The 23387-nt window shown below is 40.7% G+C and overlaps 1 protein-coding gene across 4 annotated transcripts; it reads left to right on the plus strand.

Moving 5' to 3' along the window:
* Positions 1 to 508: 508 nt before the first annotated feature.
* Positions 509 to 17435, plus strand: clcn7 (chloride channel 7). 4 transcript variants are annotated; one of them, XM_084488903.1, is made up of 25 exons: positions 509 to 704; positions 1200 to 1274; positions 2952 to 3017; positions 3409 to 3474; positions 3640 to 3772; positions 4638 to 4747; positions 5024 to 5104; positions 5220 to 5282; positions 5622 to 5705; positions 5986 to 6079; positions 7193 to 7257; positions 7783 to 7899; positions 8015 to 8072; positions 8895 to 8955; positions 9733 to 9874; positions 9983 to 10076; positions 10374 to 10546; positions 13543 to 13594; positions 14102 to 14229; positions 14674 to 14759; positions 15097 to 15229; positions 15567 to 15626; positions 16017 to 16193; positions 16617 to 16697; positions 16783 to 17435. In XM_084488903.1, the coding sequence occupies exons 1-25, from the start codon at positions 591 to 593 to the stop codon at positions 16816 to 16818; spliced, it is 2349 nt and encodes a 782-aa protein (XP_084345029.1). In that variant the 5' UTR covers positions 509 to 590; the 3' UTR covers positions 16819 to 17435. The 4 variants fall into 4 exon arrangements, with proteins under 4 accessions (XP_084345029.1, XP_084345027.1, XP_084345028.1 ...); XM_084488901.1 differs by having other exon boundaries at positions 17143 to 17435; XM_084488902.1 differs by having other exon boundaries at positions 1203 to 1274; positions 17143 to 17435.
* The last annotated feature ends 5952 nt before the right edge of the window (positions 17436 to 23387 follow it).

A 23387-nucleotide genomic window follows, 5' to 3' on the forward strand; every position in this document is an offset into this window, starting at 1 on the left:
GTAGACATTGTTTCATGGTACTAATACTCAAGTATTTTCTTATTTATCCACCCATAAGTACATAGGTCACCGTAGAGAAATATTATTTTTTGTTTAAACTACTGTCCGCCACCAATAAGCAGCCATCATGGCTGTATATGATGCCACAATGTTGAATAGAGCAGTGACTTATAGGCCTATTAATACAGTACTGCAACATATACTTAAATATAGACTACACAGCACGCCATCGAATGTGTATTTGAATGGGGGAGTCTCCAATAGTATGAAACAACAATAATAATGGATTATTATATTTTCAATCCTACCTACCAAACCGTTTGTCATGCATCGAGAAATAACGTCAAAGTTGCCCCGTTATTCTAAACAGATCATAAAGCATAGAGTGTATTGTTTTTCTAACAAAACTACAACACCCAGAACCACGCGTCAAATATGTTTTTGTCCCTGCCTTCCACCCTTACAAAGCGTCACGAGTTTATGACAATATTGGTCATGGGGACATGAGATGAGGTGGAAAACAGAGAGCTAGCTTGAATTGTCCTTTTGCTAAGTTGTCTTTGTTTTGTAGGTGGAATTTCGCTTAGACAATGGCCAACATTACGAAGAAAGTTTCTTGGTCCAGCCGGGCGGACGACTCGAACGCGACGGGGGAAGGAACGCCGCTGCTCAACGGTTCGGAGCAGCTCGGGTACTCCAGACAGGTAGTTACTAGTTAGCGTGCCTGTTTGTCTGGATATCCATCTCGTTGTCTGCTGGTGTTGAAGGAACCATGAACCATTCTTTAAGAGTGGCCAGACAACTTTGACAATATTATTTGCTTTGATCTAATGCTTTATGCAGTAGGATGTTCTGCTAAGACACTCAATGAGGGTACTTCCAGTGACTTTTTTTGCAGGGGTTGGCCGTAGGACTCAAGAAGTGGACAGATGATGAGTAGAGCCTGTATCACATGACTCCTAGGCTACTATTCGTCAAATAGTGTCTACCTTAAATAGAAACCCTGGAAATGTCTACTTCCTTCCAATGATTGGAAATTGGTCAATCACAGCAGCCACAACAATGTCACAGTTGCCAGAAATATGGCATATATATATATATATATATATATATATATATATCACAACAATTTTAACTACCGAGTGCAACACATTGTCATGTATTTAAATTTAGAGTATGCACTGTTTTTTGGTTCATAGCAGTCTGGAGGAAGCATATCTCAGATAGGCAGAGTCAGCACGGTGGATATGGATGAAGAGATTACGTCAGATGAGGTAAAGTCAGTTCAGAACCCTCTTCACCTTTTTCTGTCAATCACACTGGCATTCTATCCTCCCGCCTGAACTGCAACTTCTGAAGCATTTGTCATCTGAAAACCTTTTCCAAACCTTTCCTTTGCTTTTTGCTAAGATACAATATTCAAGAAGATAAATGCACATTCAACTAAATTGTTAAATATTTTTTAGCCATTAGCCTATAAAACAATAACTGAACAAGAAAACAAAACGATGAGTAGGAGAAAGGAAAATGTCTAAAATCCTACAGGTTAGCCTACATGGACACTAATAAATCGAATCAAGATCTTATGACTTGCATGGTAGCGTTGATGATTCTACTTCCCGCCAAGACCAAGAAAAATAACAGAATCTTCAGTAAAAACTTTCCCTTTTGCATGTTATTGTGATTTTCAAGGACTTTTTCATTCTCACTTGTCTGCTTGTGTACATGCCCAAAGTTTTTCTTTAGAGGAAAATCGGAACACAGTCCTAAACCGTTTACCTGATATGGAGCCCAGAAGAATAATGGTTGTCTATATGTGGCTTCAATCTCCAAAGTTATGCTCATTTACTTGCTGAGTTCCTTCTTTCCTGCGTTTATGACTTTTTTAGCATGCATTCTTCTTGACCTATGTATCTGCTCTTCTGATAACAGTGAATTCATGGAGTTTATTTTATTTTGAGTTTGTTTGTTCAGGATACTTCTTTTTTAGCATAAAAACTGGTCAAAGATTTTCTTATGTGAAAGGTTAAACTCATGATCGGAATACACAAATTACACATCCTCATGACTTTGAAAGTATCACCAAATTGTTTGGCCAGTTTATCATTTATGGGAAATTTTGACTTTTGGGAAATTTTGAATTATAGAGATCATTTGTTGTATTGTATCATTTTTTGTTGCGGGATAATTTGTTTAGGTAATTTGTAGAAACAAATTAAGGAATGCAATTACAGCCCAAAAAGTTTTTTATTAATTCAACTAATTTTAAGATTTAACAATGAGCATGATCATGCATGCACTTAAACATGTGACATTTCATTTTGTTGTAAACATTTATCATGAATAAATGTACCTTTTCCCTCTCACTCAGTGAGGTATTTTATACTATGTCTTCAAGAGATGCTTTATGGTAATTTAAGATAGTGGTATTATGTTTGTCAGCTATGTTATATTTACGAAGAAATTATAAAATAATAACTATAAATTGCTGATGAAGGAACTGAAACTTTCCTTGTTGTGAGTGAGTGTCTGGTGAGAGTTTCATATGTGTAGCACTGATTGTATCCATTTTCATAGTTTCAGTTTTCATTTCAGAGGCAGATAATGCAGTATTGTAAAAGTAAAATGAATGCACTCATCAATGCAAGTATGTAATCCATTGGTAATATCACATTGGTATAACAAAACCTACATGCACAAATATAAATGTTAACAATGGGATGGGATTTCACTCTTGGCAGAAATTAGGATGCAGTGAACAGCTACAGCAAGCGGTCATTACAACATAGTACGTGGTCATTTGTATGGATTGTATTGCATCTTTCGGGCAATATAACGTCTCCCTAATGTCTCCTCTTAGTCAGTCAGGTTTTGTGGTACTGTTGCTCTGTGGCATCCTCTGCTTCTTCAACTCTTGACCCTTCTGACCGTGAGCCCTCCAACTGTTTCAGGACTCGTTAAGGGGCCGGCCGAAAGAGATCACACACAACGAAAAGCTTTTGTCGCTCAAGTACGAGGTACAGCAGTGTTGCCGCCGACGAGTGTCGCAATTAAGTCACATGTCCATGCCAAACTGAATCCCACCTACCACCTACCACCTATCCTACCTATATTAATTTTGATACGATGCATCAAGACAAGTAGATGTAGATAGGAACAAACAATACTCATGTAGCTATGAAACAATTTCCACAACTTCTACAAAGTTGTTTCAACATTTGAAACCACTTAAATCAATCACAGGGATGTGATACTGCCATAAACACACCCATTTCTGCTAAAAACTTTGTGTTCAACGATAAATTAACGACTGTGTCATGGAAGGTTATTCAACCATTTTGTTGGCAAAGGAGACCGCAGCCTTGTAAACTATTGCTAAACTGTCTTGTCTGTCTGGATGTGTTTTAGAGTCTGGACTATGACAACAGTGAAAACCAGCTCTTCCTGGAGGAAGAGCGGAGGATGAGTTATTTAGTGAGTACTCATACCTGGCACTGCACTTGATGTCACAACAGAATAGAAATTCCATGAGAGACTTAACAATATTAAATAACCAACTATACCATAACCTTTTCATTAAGACAGACAAATGTAACTATTAACAATATCGTGCACTCAAACATTTGTTCATTTCTGCAGAGTTTCCGTTGTCTGGAGATCAGCCGCTGGGTGGTCTGTGGTCTCATAGGCTTCTTGACGGGACTCATCGCCTGCTTCATTGATATCTTGGTGGAGCAGCTGGCAGGACTCAAGTACCGAGTGGTCAAAGAGAGTATCCTTACTTGGCATAAAATGAACACACACACACACACACACACACACACACACACACACACACACACACACACACACACACACACACACACACACACACACACACACACACACACACACACACACACACACACACCCCTTCATTGCGTGTGTGTTTTGTCTTTATTTAATGAACAACCTATTCATTATTAGCCCCTCTTAATGATAAGTATCCTCTTGGCACATAAACCAGCCACTGAAACACATTACTAACAATATAATCTGCTTTGAAATGGCAACGAGGCAGACGGAGGGTGTGGTAATTCTTAACCCCCCAGCTTTCGTGCTGACAAATTAAGGTGAAAAAGGATGTTTTAATCAGATGTTTGAAATATATTTACATGCGAGCACTGCTGTAAAGGCTGCAAACTACTTGTAAATTACAAGCTGTGTTCACTTATTTTGAGATCCTGTAAAATTCATCCTATCACTTAAGAGATGCAAAATAATTGCCTGTTATATTCAAATGAAGCCTATTTAATGAAAACTGTTAAGCCATTTTGGAGGATTACCACATTGCCAACTGTCATGCCATGTAGCCACAGTGTTAGTGGCACTGTTCTAAAAAGTAGGTCATATCACATCCATCTGCAAATATTGGTGTATACACAATAACCCGTAGCTTGTATCTAAGGGTTATTTGACACAATAACCCAGCACAGATTAAATAAACAGATTCCAATTGTACAGGATTTAGCTCAGTTCACCCCCCATGCGTTCTACACTGTCTTGCAGTGTCCCTTACTGCCTGCTCACTAGTGGCATGGCTCTCTCTCTTTATTAGCTCTGGTCTTATTTTTTCCCTGACCCCCCCTCGTTTCAAGATATTGAGAAGTTCACTGCTGGAGGCGGCCTGTCCATCTCCCTCATTCTCTGGGCAGTCCTCAATTGTTCTTTCGTCATGGTGGGTGCCATCATAGTCGCCTTCTTTGAGGTAAGGAGAAGTTTGAACACGTCCGAAAATAGTTGACTGAATTGTAAAGTGTATTTTGGAGACATTTGTTTCCCCCCTTTTTGTGTAGTTTTCTTTCCGTATCATTCAAGAGGTTTAGTCCAGGATTGCTTATTTTTTTATTTGTTACATGACAACTCTCAATTTACCTGATCTATCTGCAATTTACATTAGCTACTGTTTCTCCCTCATATCTCTTATCCTCTGTTTTCTCTTTTTTCTCCTTCCCACGTATGTCACGTATGTCTCCCCTCCCAGCCTATAGCCGGTGGAAGTGGCATACCTCAGATTAAATGTTACCTGAACGGGGTAAAGATCCCTAGGGTGGTGCGTCTGAAGGTAAGAGAAATACAAATCATTAATTTGCCGTGTGTGTGTGTAAACATGAGAGTAAACGCTATATACTAGGTATACATAAAAATATAGAAAACCACTTTGTGTTTGTGTTCATCAGACTCTGTTGGTGAAAGTGGCTGGGGTCATCTGTTCGGTAGCCGGAGGCCTTGCAGTCGGAAAGGTAAAGGCCTTTATCAAATTTCCTCCTTGTCCTTGCGACTTTAAAGGTGCAAATACACATTGAGCCAGTCTCAAGAGTTGCTACCGAGCACAGCATTGCTTTTATTGTAATTGAGGGTTTATTACCCAATTGTATTTATATTGTCTTAATTATTAAAAGTTGTGTATTGTGTAACAAGATGTTTTTAATGAAGGACAGGTAATTTTGCCTTTTTACTTTGGCGGAGGTTGTATGATAGGCTATGAGTTTTTTTGTCACATTCAAAACCATGCCCTATCTTTGGCAAACCATTTGTGTTTGGTTGTTGTTGTTGTTGATGTTGTCCTCTTTATCTTCCAGGAAGGCCCCATGATCCACTCTGGAGCTGTGGTGGCGGCGGGGGTCTCCCAGGGCCGCAGCACGTCCTTGAAACGGGACTTCAAGGTCAGTCCCCTGTCTTGTGATGCTATGTTTTGTTAGTAAAGTTATTAAATCAGTTCTTTAATTGATTAATAAGGTACTCTATATCTGAATCGCTTTGTACAACTATAAAAACTACACCTAATAATCAGTCCCCATTTATAAAAAGTTAATTTTTATTTTGTTTTGCATAAGAAGAGCATGTCTGTTTAATTCTGTTATATTCAGTGTCACAGTAGCTAAAATGTGTTCACAAAATGGTCGATAAGTCTTAAGTGTGTGTCTGTGTGTTTCTTTGTTGTAGATCTTTGAGTATTTTCGAAGAGACACAGAAAAAAGAGATTTTGTCTCTGCAGGAGCTGCAGCAGGCGTTTCAGCTGCTTTCGGAGCGCCAGTCGGTAAATATCACACACCCACGCGCGCAAGGACACACACTCAAGTGTCTTCGTCGAGAAAATGTCACACCGATATATATTGTATTTAAATATACAGGGTTCTTCCCATGATATTTTTAGATGGTGGCTCAGGTACTTCCACCCAATCAACGCAGTCAAGGGCGGGGGGGATTTAATCAAAGGTTTAAACAAGGGCCGATTATATAAAAGGGTCTATAGATTATTGTCTTGGCCACGTTTACCGAGTGTACGGTAACTGGTCGCCCACTGGCTTTGTAGCAAGGAGGGAAAATAACATAATTGACGTGTAACATAATTGGAAGTCATTATTGTCTGTTGTCCACTACTTTAATATTCAAGTGCCACTGTACATTCACACAAACCAAAAAGTATATTTTCGTTTTTGAAACTTGCGGAATTCACACAAACCAAAAAGTATATTTTCGTTTTTGAAACTTGCGGAATACTCTAAGGCCGTTATATGTGTTTATACAACAGTTAGTTCCGACCAAGTCATTTGAGGCTTTCCATGAGTGCTGATATAGAGTATAACAGCACTGGGACTTTTAACTATACATGTATCCCTCCATTTTACGTTCCCTTGGTCCTCTTCTGATGACCATTCGTAATTAGACTCAAATGTTATGCCTGGAAACATGTTCATCTTTGCTGTGCAAAGTTAATTGCAATCTAAGCTACATAAAGACCGTTAATAACATTAACGGTTATGAGGACACGTAAAGCGGAGTGATACATGTATAGTGCAAAGTCCCAGTGCTGTTATACTCTATATCAGCACTTATGGAAAGCCTCTTGTCCAATCAAATTACTAGGTCGAAATGAACTGTTGTATAATGCTCAATTAACTAAACGACAACAACATAAAGATACAAACGTTCTGGACATGTCCTGCGTTGGAACCGTAGAAATCTCTCTCTCTCTCTCTCTCTCTCTCTCTCTCTCTCTCTCTCTCTCTCTCTCTCTCTCTCTCTCTCTCTCTCTCTCTCTCTCTCTCTCTCTCTCTCTCTCTCTCTCTCTCTCTCTCTCTCTCTCTCTCTCTCTCTCTCTCTCTCTCTCTCTCTCTCTCTCTCTCTCTCTACTCCTGGTGCTCTCCAGGGGGTGTGCTGTTCTCCCTGGAAGAGGCAGCTTCCTACTGGAACCAGATGCTAACCTGGAGGATAGTAAGTAGTCTGCCTCATATCAATGTTCACACCATGGATGTGCAGTGACACCGCTGTCTGTGTCTGTTTACGTTTCGACAGTCAATACTTTCTGTATTAGTATTCGGATAAAACTGAAGTGGGTGGGGCTCATCACAGAAGTGGTGCTAAATAGAGGAAGTGTATTGACAATGGATTAGAATTTCAATTCAATAAATTATGGAAGTTTGACTGAGATGCGGTTGAGATGTGAAAACAGACTACAACAGACAGGTTGTGAGCAAAAGTAACAAGGGGGTTTATTCAAAAACGCTGAGGGCAAGGGGGTAAGTCTAACTTCTTCCCCAGTCCAGGGTAGGTTTCCTGGGAAGCTTTCAGGGGTAAACTGGACGGATGCAGGTCCCCCATTCAATGGGTTAATTTCTTGTCTAAATATTTGCAAGTCCTTCCCTGGGATCAAGGGAACCCTTGAATCTTAAATGTTTGGTCAAACACAGCCTTCATCAGATTTCTTTCTATGCTCCTGCACTCTGTGATTCCTTCCAGTTCTTCGCCTCCATGATCTCAACCTTCACACTGAATTTCTTCCTGAGCGTCTACCATGGAAACCCAGGGGAAATGTCCAACCCCGGTCTCATCAACTTCGGGAGCTTCGACAGAAACGTACGATCCTTGAGTTCCGTCATTGTTTCTTACTGCAAGTCTTCTGTTTCAAATCGTTCTTGGAGCGATGTGTATTTGATGTAGTGTCTTACTCGTGTTTTTTTACCTTCCTCAGAGTTCCTCAGAGTATAAACTCTACGAAATACCACTCTTCATTGGCATGGGAGCTATAGGTAAAAATAATAATACACTAAATATATTATATTATGATCCTAAACAGATGATCCCCTCAAGGAATAGGGCAATGAGGGAAATGCTTATGTATGTACCTAGATAACTGTTATATACTGTTATATATATATATATATACTGTAAAATGTAGGGCTATCAGCCTACAAAATGCGGGTGTTACCTACCCTGGAAATCCAGAGTTCTCACGATAGCATAATTTGAATTTGCTCAGCGAGTCACTCTGGGAACGAGCAATATACTCACTCCCCGATTGCCCTGGCCCAGAACATTAACCAATCACATCAGTGTATCTGATATAGGGGGGCCAAAAGCGCTGCTGTTTCACCGTGGGTACGGCAAGATTCTTATCTATTGGTTAGCTCCTACGTCACCCCTTGTATTCTTCTGATTGGTCGTAGTGTTATCCAATTGTGTGCAGTGATATTTTCAAATGCATGCTTGGTGCCGCCCCTCGAGTTGGGCCATTTATTACTCGTTGCCAGACCCTACAGCTTTCTAGTTGTGGGTTTGGATTTCCAGACTAGGTGTTACCTTCATATGGAAAAAAACACTTCTTAATCCATTATCTTCAGGGGTGAGAGGGACATATGCAGACCGATGTATTTTATTTTTGAGTGATGGGCTATATTGTGTTAGTATAGCATTTAATTCTGAATAAAAATTATATTCGAGGCTCCGTAGTTTCTGTTATGATTGTTTCATAGTTTCTGTTATGGTGGTTTAGTAGTTTCTGTTAATTGATTTTCGGTTGTGGTTAGGGTTAGGTGTTTTTGTTCAAACCTGTATTTGTGATTTACACCAAGGTGGGCTTCTGGGCGCGCTGTTCAACGCCCTGAACTACTGGCTGACCATCTTCAGGATCAGGTACTGATGGGGCTGCTTCCACTTAGTCCGAACACAGGAAAGCTTCTAAACATGAGTGGATTACAACTTAAAAAAATCTGACCCCACTTTTTTAACATTGGCTATGCAATGAAAATAGTAATTTATTCATCACTAACCCTATCAAGGCAATACAAAATGTAAAACCAGCATCTTGACATAATTTACCAGAACCTCTTCTCATCCACTTTTCTGAGAAATAAGGGCTGAGGGCAAATATTACAATATTCTGATATTCATTTGTTAGGTAGGTATATCACATTTTTATTCAGTATTTGAATGCTTTGATTTGTTTTGTTTTTATCAAAGAAATCAAGTACAAAAAATATATATAAAAAAACAAACGTGTCTGCATATTTTGGAACTGCAGGTAAAAGGCTAGGTTGCATTTTGTTGGAATATCCCAGTTCTATGATATACTGTATATCTAAGGACACTAGACACTTAAATTCTGCAAGTGTCCACCCACAGAGATTACAGGAAGTGAAAGCTTTGCACTATGAGTGGACTTTTTTTTTTTTTTTTTCCAGTATTCAGTTTTTAGAATGTAATGCATAAATTGGCTGTTGAATTTATCCAAAGTTAAGTCTGCCCATTTCCCGTTCCACTTTCTAAGTTGTCCTCGAAACCAAAGTATAGTACACTATCTGTTCATAATCAAGTCATATTGAGTGTTTATCCTCAGTAGTTAATTATAGTAATTCATCATAACAGTGACATGACGTGAGACTATGAGCTGACCTGGGATGCTCTCCTCAGGTACATCCACAGACCCTGTCTCCAGGTGATGGAGGCCATGCTGGTGGCTGCCGTCACGGCGATGGTGTCCTTCATCATGATCTACTTCTCCAATGACTGTCAGCCTCTGGGCCCTGACCAGGCTGAGGACTATCCCCTGCAGGTAAACATGTGCACAAGCACGCACACAATTGCAACTTAATCCTACCATGTTTCTATGTCATATTTTTTATTTTACTTTTAAATTTTTTCTTCTGTTGTATCTCCTCAGTTGTACTGTGCAGACGGTGAATACAACTCCATGGCGACCACTTTCTTCAACACACCGGAGAGGAGTGTGCGAAACCTCTTTCACAATCCGCCAGGTAAAAGGATTGTGTTGGACCCAAACATTGGCATCACTTCATAACTTACCGGTTGCAAGGAACATTGTACTATTACAGTACATGTTAATATTTTGGTTGTGGGCAAAGATTTGTTACAGGATGCAGCTTATATGTGGTATTTTAAAAAACCTACAACCCATTCAACCCCTCCTGTGGCTAATAGAAAATTATTCAGTCATTATTTCCCAAAAATACAACAAATAGCCGCTAAACTTCCTGCTTTTGCCGAAAAAGCTCTAATCCCGGTTGTGGTCCCACCGCCGTACACTCCGGCAGGCTCCTACAACCCCCTCACCCTGGGCATGTTCACGCTCACCTACTTCTTCCTGGCCTGCTGGACCTACGGGCTGGCGGTGTCCGCGGGGGTCTTCATCCCCTCCCTGCTCATCGGAGCAGCCTGGGGGCGGCTCATCGGCATCCTGCTGCCCTCCCTCTCCTCCAGCAGCTCTGTGAGTCAAGTGTCCCCATCTCTCCTTTATTGTGTTTGTCTTTCATGAAATGTCATTGCACAGAGATCGAGATTGTTTCAACGGGTCGCCCGAAGTACCGTCGCTAGTAGGCCGGAGCCTTTTATTGATCAGGAGGTGCTTGGCTGAGCAGAGACCTTATCAGACATGTCAGTATTGGTTCAAATGGCGTTTAACACATTTTCTTGATGATGACTTTACGGCAGGACAACTTCGAGAAGGGGCAGGTTCAAGTTTCCATCTGTCATATTCCCTGTTGAACTCCTTATGTCCGCAATGGCTAGGAAAACTCAGATTTGTACATAAGGTCCCCTTTAAGATCATTGTATTTTGTGTTACCATTAGTTGGAGGGTCTCTATTGTGTAAACCTAACAGGTGTGATAGAGACAGTGACATCGCCATCACAATTTCTCCTTTGTTATTCTGGATTTTATTAATGCAGGTTGAAATTTGTGTTATTCCATGACAATGTTAAAACTTTAGCTTAGCCTTTTGTGCATTTTGTTCCCTGCCAAATAAGCCCCCCTTTATGGCCAAATCAAATCAAATTTCTGCAGTCTCTACATAATTATGCCACTGCATGAGGCTGTAGGGAGCAAAGGTAGAGGCTTACTCGTTTTCTCCTAAATGAACTCCCTGAAAGGCTAATCGTTTCCTCAGTTTCCTGGCCCAAGTTGATTGTCTTATTAAAATCATATAAAATCGTATTAAAATCATGATGAAAATCATGATGATTTTCATGTGCATTGGTACCCCTGAGGTCAAGCATGTTGTACAGCGACAGGCCATCGGCGGGTTCCACCTTTCACCATACAGCCCCTAGCCATGTGGTCCGTAATGTCCATGGCCACATTTTTTGTATCACAGTAGATAGTGGTGTCTGGCTGGTTTGCCTTGCAGAACATGATTCAAAACTTGTCCGGTTTGTTAGCCATGTTCTGTGCAACGCGCCAGTGTGCTTTTTGTATCAGACAGTTGTTCATCCAGTGTGATATTCTCCCCAGGCACATAACTTGCAGTTTATGTGTTGAAATAGGTCAGAATTCTCCTAATTTTTTACTAATTTTCTTAAGAAAGGTGGGGCTGAGTGGAATGTGCCTGTTGTGTAATTTAAGCTATTCAACCCGCCCCCATCCAATACAGAGAAGTAGCTTGAAAAAGCTTTAATTGACATGACGGCGGAGTAAACCATGAAATAAGCATAAATGTGCCCCTGGGTCATGAACCCTGTTCTCCTGCGTCTGCCCCATTCATCTGCCACGACCTTCTCCCTACATACATGTGTGTCGTCACTCCTTCCAGTCTGTCAGCTCTCTGACAGGTTATGACAGACTCTTTCATAATAAGTGTCAGTCAGATTCTCGGTCGAGAGCAGCCTTAAGTTTCTCCTCTGCATCCGAGTGGGGCGGGGTTGACTGGTGCTGAAAAGCAGGAGAGGCACATTCCACTCATTAGCACCCGTTGCGCCTTTCTCGATGCAAAGTACTGACAGATGAGGTGATGGGTCGGCTTAGCTCGGGCGGTACGGCAGGTCTTGTAACCGGAGGGTTTCTAGTCCGGTCCCCGGCTCCTCCTAGCTGAGTGTCGAGGTGTCCCTGAGCAAGACACCTTAACCATAACTGCTCCCGATGAGCTGGCTGTTGCCTTGCATAACATCGCCGTCTGTGTGTGTATGAGCCGTTTCTTGGATGGCGCTTTGGGCAAAAGTGTCTGATAAGTGCCCAAAATGTAAATGTATCAATATGACCCATTATGGTTAATTGAACGCATAAGTCAAGCAGTCACTGATGGTCACATGACTACGGCAGCATGGCATGTTACGACTCTGCTAAAGGTCGTCTGCTCTGTTGTTTTCATGTGTTGCCGCCGGTAACTATATAAACTCCTTTACATTCAGTACAACTTTTTTCTACTTTGATGACGTTGATGACGTGTCAAGTTGCCTTACTTATAGCCTACATATGTGAATGACGTCATACATGTAGGCCTCTATTGAGGCAGGCCTTCCTGACTGTAATGTATTGTTGTTTTCCTCTCTTTGGACCAATATTGAACGCTTTGGGTTAAAGTATCGACTGAAGGGTTGAAATGTCACTGTAATCTATTCAAGTGTTACAATGATCACAACAAAGTATAAGGCCAATAAAATACAAAATGCACATACAGCTATAACAACATTATACCAAATACCATACATAATTACATATTGAACTCCGAGGCATTTACAGCATGTATTAGAACTCTTAATCTGAAGTTTTTACTTCAAGTCTTAAATCATTTTTAATTGGAGTTTAATTATACTACTGAAATACCTGTCAAAAGCTAGACTCACAAGTTTGCCTATTAACTCTTCTCTCAAATAGACTGAGGTCAATCTACTAGGTTTCGTTGCTAAAATTATGTATATAAAAACACCTGCCTTGCACCTGGTACCGCAGCAGTGCAGTACCCTCTAGTGGCGTCTTGGTGTCACTACAAACAAAAGTAGTCAAAAAGACATAGGTTGTCAAACAGTGTTCAGTTGCGCCTCTGTTTTAGGGTTTGCAGGAACAACTAGTGTTCTATAATTCTAGCATTTATTTGATTCAGAAGAATACAATTTAGAAGTAGGAAAAAAACAGGTAGCCTGGGCAGTCTGTATACGCCATCACTAAACAAAGACCCAGCTAGGGGAGCGGCTAGACTGGATGGCAATGGCTTCACCAACTGCCAGATATTGGAATGCTGGTACACTGCAAGAAGCATAACCCTAATATATACATACATACATATACATACATGTATAACCCTATGGTTTGAACGGAGGCCATGGCAGGTTTACATTTAGACCTGAAAAAGGTCAACAGTTACTACCTTGGCTGTTAGCAAACCGTGATCAAGGTTATTTCCCCGATAGGGTCACTTTGTGTTCAGTAGAATAAACCCATGCAGCATTTTCGTATCATGCTTTGCCAACATTCCTGTTTTTCCTCGTCAGATCTGGGCGGATCCAGGGAAATATGCTCTGATTGGAGCTGCTGCTCAGCTTGGTAGGTCATTATACAATATGAGTCATTATACCTTGTCATTATACCTTGCACACATTTAAAATGATAATTTGTGTGCATGACTGTTAGTTAGGTGAGTATATAAATAACTTACTGTATAATTGAATTGACAGATACCATTAACGACATGAAACTTATTGTGGCGTGCATCTTCATTCTGTAATAATATATGACTTATGTAACATGTAATTTATAAGTGAAATGGGTGATTGCCGGAGAAAATTACGTTGAGTTGAATTTGAATCTCTTACTAGCCATGCCTGTTGCATGGGTAGCAGAACAGGACAAGCACATTATGGTCGGGTGTTGAGCCATCCCCTTTCCACTAGTTGAGCTGAACAGGAATTAGCTTTTATTATTACAATTGGATTTGAAATAAAAAAACACACTTCCTCAATATCTCACATTGTTTGATGTTTAATAATATGAAATCCATCATTTGAACCCTATGAATACGTAGTCACTAACGACTGTCCTCCCACCCTGTAGGGGGCATCGTGAGGATGACCCTGAGTTTGACCGTCATCATGATCGAGGCCACAGGCAACGTGACGTACGGCCTGCCCCTCATGCTGGTCCTGATGACGTCCAAGATAGTGGGGGACTACTTTGAGGAGGTACGGGGTCGGATTCACTATCTGCTGCACACCACTCGCCACACTCTGGGTTAGGTTTCTATGGTTACTGCCCATCATCACCCTTACTAAGATAACCGTCTGGTCAAGTTTACCTAGATCTTATTTTTATATGTAACAGTAACAAATGATATTGCATCAATTGAGGCTTGGATCAGAGTACCACTTTTTATTAACCCTTTTATAGATGACAAATGCTATCTATTTTGTACATACTTTTGTATTTATCCTTCTGACATGGCCCAGATTCATAATACCAAAATGCGTATTTCCCAGAAGGAAGTAATATTTTAGGCCTGTACTAAATACAATATATCTTTGCAAGTTTTACCTCCTACAAGAAATAAAACAAGAAGGCCTGAATCCTAGCAGGCAACCCCCCCCCCCCCCCCCCCCCCCCCCTCCTAAACACGGCTTGTCTTCTAGGGTCTGTACGACATCCACATCAAGCTGCAGAGTGTTCCCTTTGTGCACTCGGAGGCCCCCCCCACTTCTCATTGGTTGACGGCCAGGTAAGACACCCCCCCCCACCAGGTCAGACCTGCCATGCTGGGTACAACCACTCCCAACATCTGACTTGTCCAAAGGAGTGTATGAGCCATTTTGTTTTCAACCAACCTATTTTGCATTAGAAAGGCTTGAGACAACCAATCAAAGTGCTTTATGTCGTAGCTGACAGTCTGACGATTATAATATCTAATAGGAGAAGAAAATAGGCCTTTTTTTAATTCAACAGTAGAACAAGACATGATATTTGGTGTTTTGTGTCCTTGGTAATCTCGTTCTTTGTTTGACATTGCATCATTTTTCCCCCTTCCCTTTCCTTATTTCCTCTGCCTCTCCACGCAGAGAAGTGATGAGTTCCCCAGTCACCTCTTTCAACCGGATCGAGCGGGTGGGCACCATCGTCGACCTGCTTAGCAACACCTCCACCAATCACAACGGCTTCCCCGTTGTCGTGAGCAACGCTAATGGAGATGAGGTAACCCAATTGCCATATGGCCATCTGTTGACGCACTTCGGTCAGCAGAATCCAATCATTTGGACGTTTCCCAAAAACATTGTTGAGGAATTGTGAAGTAACTTGACATTACATTCAAAGGACAGCTTTGTGACTGTGAGTTGCAGACATTAAATGCAAAAAGCACAAATGGGTCAAAGAAGAAAGTAAATGATTAAGACCGTAGTATAGATAAGCTCAGATGTACAGGCTACGTTAATGGTGCTGTGATCACAGGAAAGCTATAGCAAACGTGTGAAGAAAGATTATGCATAATCAAAAAGCGCTTCTCCGTTTCCCTCTTCTTTCTCTCCTTTAGCCAGCGAAGCTCTGTGGTCTCATCCTTCGCTCCCAGCTCATCGTTCTCCTTAAGCACAAAGTAAGTGTTTGTGTGAATTTCACCAGTGTGTAGTTATGTAGAATCACATTGTTCTTCAGGATGTAAAACATTAGAATTTAAGATTGATTTAAGAATCATAAATCATGATGGTTAAACAACACATGGCTCTATACTGCCCCCGACCCCATGAACACTAGTGGCGAGTGCTCTCAGTATGCTGTACATGAGCTATGAGGTCAGCTGTGAGGATAAAAATTAAATTAGAAACTAAATACAATCTCAGTACAAAATCAGAAGTTGATGACTTCTCCGAGATGAGTAAATGCTTAATTCCGACTTGAGACTTGTTACTTTGTGTCCGCCGTGCGGGTGAGCACAACGCCCCCCCCCCCCCGCCGGACCTCACTATTCTCCCGACCTCGTCTGCAGGTATTTGTGGAGCTGGCGCGCTCCAAGCTGACCCGGAGGAAGCTGCAGCTGAAGGACTTCCGGGACGCGTACCCACGCTTCCCCCCCATCCAGAGCATCCACGTGTCCCAGGACGAGAGGGAGTGCATGATGGACCTGACGGAGTTCATGAACCCCACGCCCTACACTGTGCCTCAGGTGGGCACACAGGCGCAGACACACAGACGCAGACACACGCACGTACATCCATCCATCCATCCATCCATCCATCCATCCATCCATCCATCCATCCATCCATACATACATACATACACATGCACACAGGTTGTTAGACAGTTTTATATTTTACCTGGACTACATTATTTCACTATAGGCTAAAAGCCCTTAATCGTATAGTTAAAAATATATATATAACTGCATTTATAACATTGCAGGAAATGTGTAGAGAGGATAAACGTAAAGTGTCAATAGAAAGTTATGTCATGTGTTCATTCGTATCATCAAAATGCTAACCAACCTAAATGTAGCTATGCCATCTGCTCCACTCTTGGACGTACCAGAAATAGTTCCGCTTCAGATGTCCAGGTGAAGGATTTCATATGTAATGCCTGTTTTGTGCAGGAAACGTCTCTTCCTCGAGTGTATAAGCTGTTCCGAGCCCTGGGACTGCGACACCTGGTGGTGGTGGACGATTCCAACAGGGTAGGTTCTGTTTTAGCACAGTTCTGTTTTTTCCCCCTCCCCTCTCATTTTAGCAATGACTAAACACGTTTTTTCTTTTTTTTAGAGAGCCAGTGAACCCACTGTTCCAGATGGAATTTGAACACAATGTGATTTTAAAAAACAATGTGTTTTAGGCTAAGAATTTTAGGGGGTGTGTTGTCCCTAATGTTACACCCACGGCAACTTTGATACTATTTAAGTACCGTAATTGTGTAACTGTTGTGAGTGTTAGAATAAACAATGTGGTATATGAAATCCGGTAGGTGTGTCGGGAAGCCAAACCCTCACTCGGGCGCAGACATTAATACATCGCTGCAGACAGAGCTTCACCATCCTCACACACTGTGGCGTTATACAATAAATGTCTGAAAAGTTATAAAATGGCATATAATTAATGGTTTTTGTTGATACTTTTTCCTCCTAGGTGGTTGGACTGGTGACTCGAAAGGATTTAGCCAGATACCACCTGGGTAAACATGGGCTGGAAGAGCTACAGCTGGCACAGACATAGAGTAATAGAGCAAGATGCTTCTCCCATGGTCTCGGGTCAAAATGATCAGAACCACCATCACAGGTTGCCTAGTAACACGTTGACCCTAATTCTACTCCAATATCTGGGTCACTAAGACTTTGGAAAAGACTGCACTTTTTTTTAAGGCAAAGTAAGAAATTGTATTTATTATTGAATGAAAAATGTGTTTTTGTAGCTGAGCAACATGAATAAAAACTAGTCATGGTTAATTTTCAACAAAGTTAATTACAGTTGTCTTAGTTCAATTTGGGCTGTCAAGTTTCTGTTGGTATCGCCCAGCTGGACTACTTCATGTGGAAAATTTGACAATTGTGTCAGGATAGAAAAAGTAAAGTCAAGCTTCCCTTATAGTTTTTATTTTTTTATTGAAATAGTTTAAGTAAAAATCCTGAATTAGACCACTTGTGCGATTCTTATTGTTGTTCCCCACGGTCTTGAAACAACACCTCTGTTTAGTCAGACCAGCTCCATGGGACTCTCTCTTCTTTCTCTTCTTCTTACCATCTGGTTCTGCACTGCATTGGGAGGAGCCTTTATTTATTGTAAGTTATTGGAGGGGTGGGCTGAGCCAGTAGGCAGGCTACAGATATCTCCTCATTACCGACACCCTTTTTAAAGGGGTGCTCAACCAATTTTACACATCGAAGCTCCCTTTGGGGTATTGTGCAACCATGGCCTGAATGAGGCCACAGGTGTGCAGAGGAGTGTCTCCCAGTTCGTTGTTCGTTGGCAAGCCGTGCCTGGGCTGCAGAATCCACTGGGGGAATCTTGGCAAATAGCCCTGGCATTTCTGATGTTTGTTTATTCATTCAAATAACCGCCTGCAGTTAAATACTGTTCTTTCTGCCAGCTGATAATGTAGCTGGCAAGTGGGTCATTGATTGCCCCTATTATTTAATGCTATCTCATTCTGAAGATTGTATTGGAAAAACACACAAACTATTTCAAAACTCTTTCCCACTGCGCAGAAGGGAGCCTCAATGTGTTGAATCGGTTGAATGCCGCTTTAGACACAAAAGACTTTGTGTTCACACAACAGAAGGCTTCATTCGTCTAAGCTTAATAAGCTTTAGTTTTCTTTCTATTAACTGGCAGTGGGAGCAGAAAGGAGATGGCAGAGCTCTGTGTTTATTGTCAAACATATTTGCTTAACAAAGAAGCTACTGAAAAGTTGAACAATTACTGAAATTGCAATGCAGCATGGACACCATCTCCACACACGTGTATAGATACGATTTCTGATTGGCTCAAATGTATCTTGTGGCGTTTTTTCATTGGCAGTTTTTGCTGTATTGGGCCGTGCTTATTTGTGTTTCCACGACCACTGGAATTGGAACAATATTGATAATCGTGGATATCATTCTGTGTCGCCTTCCGTCGGAAACAACCCAAATATATGAATTGCGTCTTAAAATGAATCAATCTGATTTTATGGTAGACTATAATGTAGAATAAAAGTGTGCGGTTTGTTGTGTCGAGAACGCGTCATCAGTTAAACACATAAGGGATGAGCACGTCATATCTTCACACTGGAAGCCCGGTTTGGAAAAGCAAATCCCAGCCACGCACGGCTGCAGTACTGTACCGAACCGTACTGTACCAAACTGTTCCAGAATAGTACGGTGATAAACGCCACAAGATGACGGGTTTTGACCTCGCCTGGAATCACCATTTGAGCCAATCGGTTTACAGCAACCAATTCTTTCCACAGAAAGTCATCATAGGTCAAACACACTCTTCAAAGTTCAGTCCACTCTGAATAATCAGTGTTCAATTAATTTGTCGACTCCTCGTTGTCACAAATGGTACGGTTTACATTGAGCATAGTTTAGTTGTATTGGTCATTGTTCTACTTGACTACATTTGATCGTCTTTTCTGTAATTAATTTAAGTTGTGATTTGCACAAACGATGCCCCAATTGCCACATTGTCTTGTTGTACAGATGTGTTCAAAATATAGACAATGGTGGATGGTTTTATTTTATGACTGAATCAACATTTTTTGTGAACTAATAAAGTAATTGGTTGTTAATAATTTCCTTCTGTTCCGAACATTTACTCTTTTCAGTTCAGTAAAGGTAGATGTTGTACGACACATTTTATTTTGTGTTTTCAGTTTCAGAAATTAATAAAACTGTTCTTTCCAGCTATGAGTGGTTGTTGTTAGGAAAAACGTTTTACTGTGGTTTAAAAATAAATGAAACGATTCTCTTGCGTTGAATCCCATTTCAGATGGCTACCCTGTTATATGCTGCATGCAACTGCCTGGGTCTTTCTACCCATACCAGGGAAAATGTTGAGGGTAGGTTTCTCTGTGCCCTCCTATCCAAGAATAATGACGACAAATTGGCAGAGCGGGTAAGAACGCCTGTGCAAGGGGAGGATGAGTATTAGGGACGTTGTGTCATTCATTGTGCCAGCAATGGAAACCAACCATGGCAGAGGAGGCGGTCCTAAAACTCATCCATCAGTGAAATTAAGACGGGCTATCAGTGAAAGATAGAGGTCCAAGGACAAGCTTATCTCCTCCTGGAAGACCTTGTCACCACAACTTTTATAGAAACATGGAGAATCAAACAGCAGAGAGTACTTTACTCATCTCATAATTATTTCATTAAAGTGTAAAAGTGATTAACAATTTTTTTAAATTCTGAAGTACTGTGTGAAGAGTGGGATTCCACGCTTACCTGTTGGCTACATTTAATAACCCTAATCATTTGTTATCAGTCAGACTTTTACCGGTCATTCACTGTCTCTGTGCTGCTCTGCTCACAAGCTGAGCTGCTACTAAAAGGACACAAGAGTGCCGTCTTGTACATTCTACAGTCGTTATAGTTGCCATAGACACTGCATGCACTTGGATGATTCCACTTGTAGTTACCGCCTGCAGTTGGATTTAATTGCTATTGTGATGAATGTTAATGGGCAGTGGTGGTGCCTGGTCATCACTGTAATCCAATGCCCAAAGACCTGCAGCTCCAACACTGAGCAGAACTGAAGATGGGAGGCAGCACAGTGTGGTGGCTAGGGGGAACCCCCTCCAGATAACAGGTAATTGGTTCTATTGTCAATGTCTGCTGCCTACTTGGGTGGGCATCCATATGCAAGATGCCAAACACCCTCTGTTATCTAAATACATCAGAAATCCCTAAGTTGTTTTAGATATTAAAAATCCTCTAAATAACTAATATAGTCAAAGCTGACCGATCAGCACCACGGCTAGCTCCACTACCTGAGGACTTGGGTCCATTCTGTCCAGGGTCCATTCAGAAACAGTGTTCCATGTCTTATGTCTCTCCGGATAGTAACAGAAATGTGCTTTAATGGATGATAAGTAAAGGCAAAATTACTCATTCACAAGTGGAAATAGGCAGGTTGACTGGAGTTTGTCTGATAAGGGTTATTCTGCTGATATTGTATGGGGTATTTTGCCACCATCTCATCCAATTTATCTTACATATTTATGTTTTATGAACTATTTTTTGAAGGAGGAAACATGCCTCTGAGTTTGGCTAAAACTATTTGATTAACAATAATGTTTAAAAGATTTACAAAAAAACAAGGCATCAGGTTATACATACTCATGTTCCAAAAACATTGCAAAGTACTTACAAATAATATTTTTGAGCATTAGACTTTGATTGTTTGTTGTTGTTGTTGCCTTTTTGTTGGTTGTTAACTTCAGTATGACCGCTTTATCCTTATCTTTGTAAATCAAGCTCTTTGCCCTTCATTATTAACTGCAGTGAAACAAGGTTTCAATGTTTCATTTTATAATGAAACCATTGGATCTCACCATTACACCCAATACAGTCAAATTAGATGTAGGGACAGAATACGATGTGCAGTGACAAGTAGGATTTGTACAATTATATTTGTATTGTGTCATTTATCAAGACTACTGCTTTTCTTTATATTATACTATTAAATATACTTCCACATTTTGAGGACACTTAAAACCATACAGCATTGAACATTTTTAACTAGCAAAACATGTATTCTGTGATGTAATGTAAAGAACAGCAAGTATTGTCACTGATGTACTTTGTCATGACTGCAAAGTACATCAGTGACAACAATGAACTGATTAATCATCTTACGGTTCATTATATGAAGTGAAACAATTATATTGGTGAGTGAATTGTGAGGTTGTATGCTAATCATAATAAAACAAATATATCTGTGGGATGCAAATGCAAAGCTAATTTACTGTTAAAAAAATACAAATTACCAAGTTTATTCTAATGCCTAATTTTCACAAATAATATATAATCGGCCAAACAAAAATGCACCTGCATCTTCATTGCACAAATCTCTCACTCTTCTTTGTCACAAAATACATTAACTATAGTTTAGTTCTACCTCTCTTTTCTGCCAAGATAGATACACCAGTGCTAAGGAACACAATCAATCCTGTTTTATACTCATATGGTTGAGCTCAAGTTGGATTGAGACTCTGAATATGTAATAATCGGGGCTTTGCCGTGGACAACTTGATTAGATTGTGGCAACAAAAAAAATGGTCACAAGACTTATCTCAGGCTGTCAAAAGATGAGAGTATCATTATATTCAACTACAGAGTAATATATTCACTGAAGAAAACTGATGTCCCTCTCCATAGTCCACCTCCCTGAGAGGCACATCCATGATGGCCCTGGCTGGTATGCATTAGCCCAAGAATCGCCTTGTTATTACCCTCTAGTCCAGGGGTCTTCAACGTTTTTAGGCTAAGGACCCCATAGCTGATAGAGTGATTGAGCTGGGACCCCCCACTACATATATTGTATAAAACGGTGTTAAATATCAAACTGGGCCTACAATGTAGGACAACCTATAGTGTCATGTACAAACATACCTTGTTATTGTGCATACAATAATAAGGCTTAGTAACAAAGCTATTGAAATAACTTATTTATTTAAAACAAAATGTATTCAAAGACCTCAAATACCTAACTCGCAATTATTTTGATAAGAGGTCCTGACTCAATCGCTGCTATGAAGGTGTCAGATTTCATCAATGTTGCATAAATGTAATATGTTAGTTACTGAAAATACATATTAACATGAATAATAACATGAATACACATTAACATAACTTTTATTGAATGCATATGTGACCCCAAGGTTGAAGACCCCTGCTCTAGTCTATGGGATAGAGGGGACAACATAAAGCCAACTCAAACAGTACAGACACCAGATTTCATAACAATCATTAGGATGAGCCTGGGCTAAAATAAACATAACAGACTTACCTTAAATCAAAATAGTCTAATTGCGCCAAAGAAATACAAAAGGATATGCCTAGCTCCCTAGCTTGACAAAAACAGGAAAAGAATGAGGCACCAAGGTCACTCACCCTTACCAGTGTCCTACAGGCTGGGCCAAAGCTTAAACACAACTTCAACACATAAGCCTAATATGGCAACAGGTAGAAACACTAACACAGCAAACGGGACCTATGGCCACAGTGGTAACAAACCAAGCACAAAACATAGCTAACAGGCAGGGACAAAAAAGTGCCTGTGAAAATCAGGCAGGGGCTTGATGGAGCATCATAGAGGGTCCAGATGGAACCGATGAGGCCTTTTAGCAGATGGCTTGGCCCTGTTGGTTAGCCTCCACCAATCATACCAGCTGGACTCCAGAACAGCCATATTTGTAGTCCTAAAATAAAGGACAGGGAGAGGAAAACAGAAACTCCACAAATACATAGGAACGTAACACGTCTGAGCACATCTCCCTCATAACTGTGAATCTGTACTCCCTGTGACGGCAGACGGTACCAGTCGTCACAACAAAATAGCAGTGAAGTAATAAGCATTATCATACGTGATTATTAATATATTATTATGACTTTCCCTTAAGAAGTCATGACACTCACCTACAAAGCAATATTAAATATGTTTTGGTAACTGGATCAAGGAAGATGGGTGCCGGATCACAAACTTTGGCATCCCTCTATTCACCTTCTCATTGCTGTCAAAGTATACCAATAGACTTATATAGGGATGTAGGGTATGTAATTTAAGGTGATGAAATGCATTGGAAACATAACATACCATAATAAACTGTGTAGATATTTGCTGAGGGGGGTTTACTACAATCCTACCTGTAACATGAAACAACTCCCAACAAG

Source organism: Micromesistius poutassou (genome assembly GCF_964030765.1).
Source record: "Micromesistius poutassou genome assembly, chromosome: 1".
NCBI lineage: Eukaryota > Metazoa > Chordata > Actinopteri > Gadiformes > Gadidae > Micromesistius > Micromesistius poutassou.